The sequence below is a fragment of the Sinocyclocheilus rhinocerous genome, unplaced genomic scaffold (genome assembly GCF_001515625.1).
Source record: "Sinocyclocheilus rhinocerous isolate Xijiao unplaced genomic scaffold, SAMN03320098_v1.1 scaffold15967, whole genome shotgun sequence".
Classification (NCBI taxonomy): domain Eukaryota; kingdom Metazoa; phylum Chordata; class Actinopteri; order Cypriniformes; family Cyprinidae; genus Sinocyclocheilus; species Sinocyclocheilus rhinocerous.
The window spans coordinates 4,634-6,882 of NW_015667443.1; the positions used below are offsets into that span (position 1 = coordinate 4,634).

The window sequence follows — 2,249 nt, forward strand, 5'->3', positions numbered from 1 at the left end:
GATCCGTGCTGGTCGCTGAGGAAATACATCAACTTAGTGCTGTGGATCGCCGGATTGGCTTTCACCGTTTTCACCGCTCCTTCGCCGGGACCGCCGTTCTCGACCCCGCCGCCTCAGCTCACTCTTGCCCGGCTTCAGCTCAGGCTAAGCCGGGGCTTTCGCTCACGCTAGGCTCTTTGGATGCTGCTGACTAAATGATTACTTATAAACACTTGAAAAAAACTAGCAGTGAAAATAAATTGTTATCTAAAACAAAAATGAAAACTTAACTGAAACCATAAAAGTGCATCACAATACAAATGACAACTTAGTTTGTGAACTTCAGTCTCATGCTTAAATATTTTTTTAATAAGACAGCATACTGCCCCAGCTTTTTGGCAAGTTTTTTTCAGGTTTGGTCACGGCATAATTTTTGCCGACTTTGCTGTAAATTCTCCAATAAATATTCAAGACCAGAAAGCAGCTCCTAGTATTCATAGCAAATAACATCAAATTTTGAGAATACAGACTGTAATTGTAAAATAATAAACCCAGCATGTATTTTACAGAGTAACATTAGATAAAGTCTGACTGGGCTGAAAGAGGAAAAACTTTCATTCTACCTAGATACAGCAATGTCACTGTGTGAGTCAAACTTTGAGTGGATAATGCAAAAGCCCTAACAGAGGGAGTAATACTTGCTTTCTTTCACTTTAGTTAAATGCTTGTCTGATGTTTGTTTGAATCTCATCTATCAAGATGGAGCTGTACACAACCGTTCTCACCCTTACCGTCGTTCTCTCAACTGATGCTATATGTAAGTTAATGATTTTTAATCACTTTAGCACTGTTTTCGTAAGTGATTAAATGAAAAAAAAAAAAAACTTCAAAATGATCACTTGCAACACTGCTAACTGTTCATTCGAAACCAATTTTAAGTCCTGAATTTTTTTTTTTAAATAGAGATCTTTAAGTTATAATAATTGACTATCATTGAGATTTAAGTGAAATAAAATTGTAATATTGTATAAAGTTATGTGTAGTAATACAATATGGTATAACATTCCCTACCTTCTACCCCATTATAAAAAAAGTAACATAACATAAACATACTAAAGTGTAATATAACATCAACATATATTAAGCTTAAAACATATATTAACTTAAAACACCCCGGTATAACACACAAACATACCTACTAGGAAGTAACAATGTTTTAAATAAGATGCATAATGAGAAATGTTATATGTAGCATCATCATATTCACAGTATGCACTTAAATTACCTAAATTGACATAAAATCGGTTATGGTTAAAAATATATCAACAATGTGTTATCAAAAGTCAATGAATACATGGCATGGCCACAATGTTCTGTCAGTTTTGACTACGCTTTTACAGTCAAAGCTAAACAATTAAACAATTTTAACGAGGGGGCAGGGGGTGGGCAAGGAACAAGGTTGAGAACCACTGTATTGCAATGTTTTTTTTTTTTTTATCAGTCTTACATATTTCTCCAACTAAGGTCAATGCTCTCGCAAAGATCACAAACATGTTTGTGGCCTCTGGGTCTACCTCCTGTATTTTTCAAGCCTCTTATTTTAGTCTGGCAAGAAAATGTTATCCACATCACATTCATTTGAGCTATGAATAGGAAAATAAATTATGTCAGTGTTGAATTGATTGCCAATTTTTACAGGCCTGTGCTTCAGTATCTCTGCAGCAATATCTCTTCTATTGCTTGGTGAAGAGTTACTTTGTCGAAGTGATTGTAGGAGAACTGTTTAAATAGATTTAGAAACAGAGAGAATGGTGGACATGCACACAACGAATAGGTGGGAACAATTAACAGACAGGACCCTGACAGTTCTCTTTCTATGAAAATGAATGAATACAAGCACATTTTGAAAGTACTTTTTTGAGAATCTCTCAAGTCATGTTTATTTACTGTAACAATGTTTATAGTTCATTTTTCACACTTCTTTTAGGGTAGGTGACAAGTAATATTTACTGCATGAACAATAAATAAATAATTGAAAATGTACAATTCACCTCAGTTGCCTATGATAATTGTTTTTGGAGATTCAGTCTTTGTTTTTAGAAATGTGTAAAATCAGTCAAGAAAGGCTATTACTTTAAACATTGTTTGGTGTGGTAAACAAGTTATTTTGTGTCTGTGTGTCCTGAAACCACCCCGTTTCAAAACAAGATTATTGTGACATGAGATCATTTTACAGTTTGCAGGGTTTTTTCATCTTTGCCACACACACA

The 2,249-nt window shown here is 34.5% G+C and overlaps 1 protein-coding gene across 1 annotated transcript in view; it reads left to right on the top strand.

The window, feature by feature from the left end:
* Positions 1–695: 695 nt before the first annotated feature.
* LOC107733972 (H-2 class II histocompatibility antigen, A-Q alpha chain-like) overlaps positions 696–2,249 on the top strand; it is a 4,287-nt gene continuing 2,733 nt past the window's right edge. Inside the window, exon 1 of the mRNA XM_016545838.1 lies at positions 696–796. Coding sequence (XP_016401324.1) covers positions 739–796 — 58 coding nt within the window. The 5' untranslated portion in view covers positions 696–738. The remainder of the gene's footprint in view (positions 797–2,249) is intronic.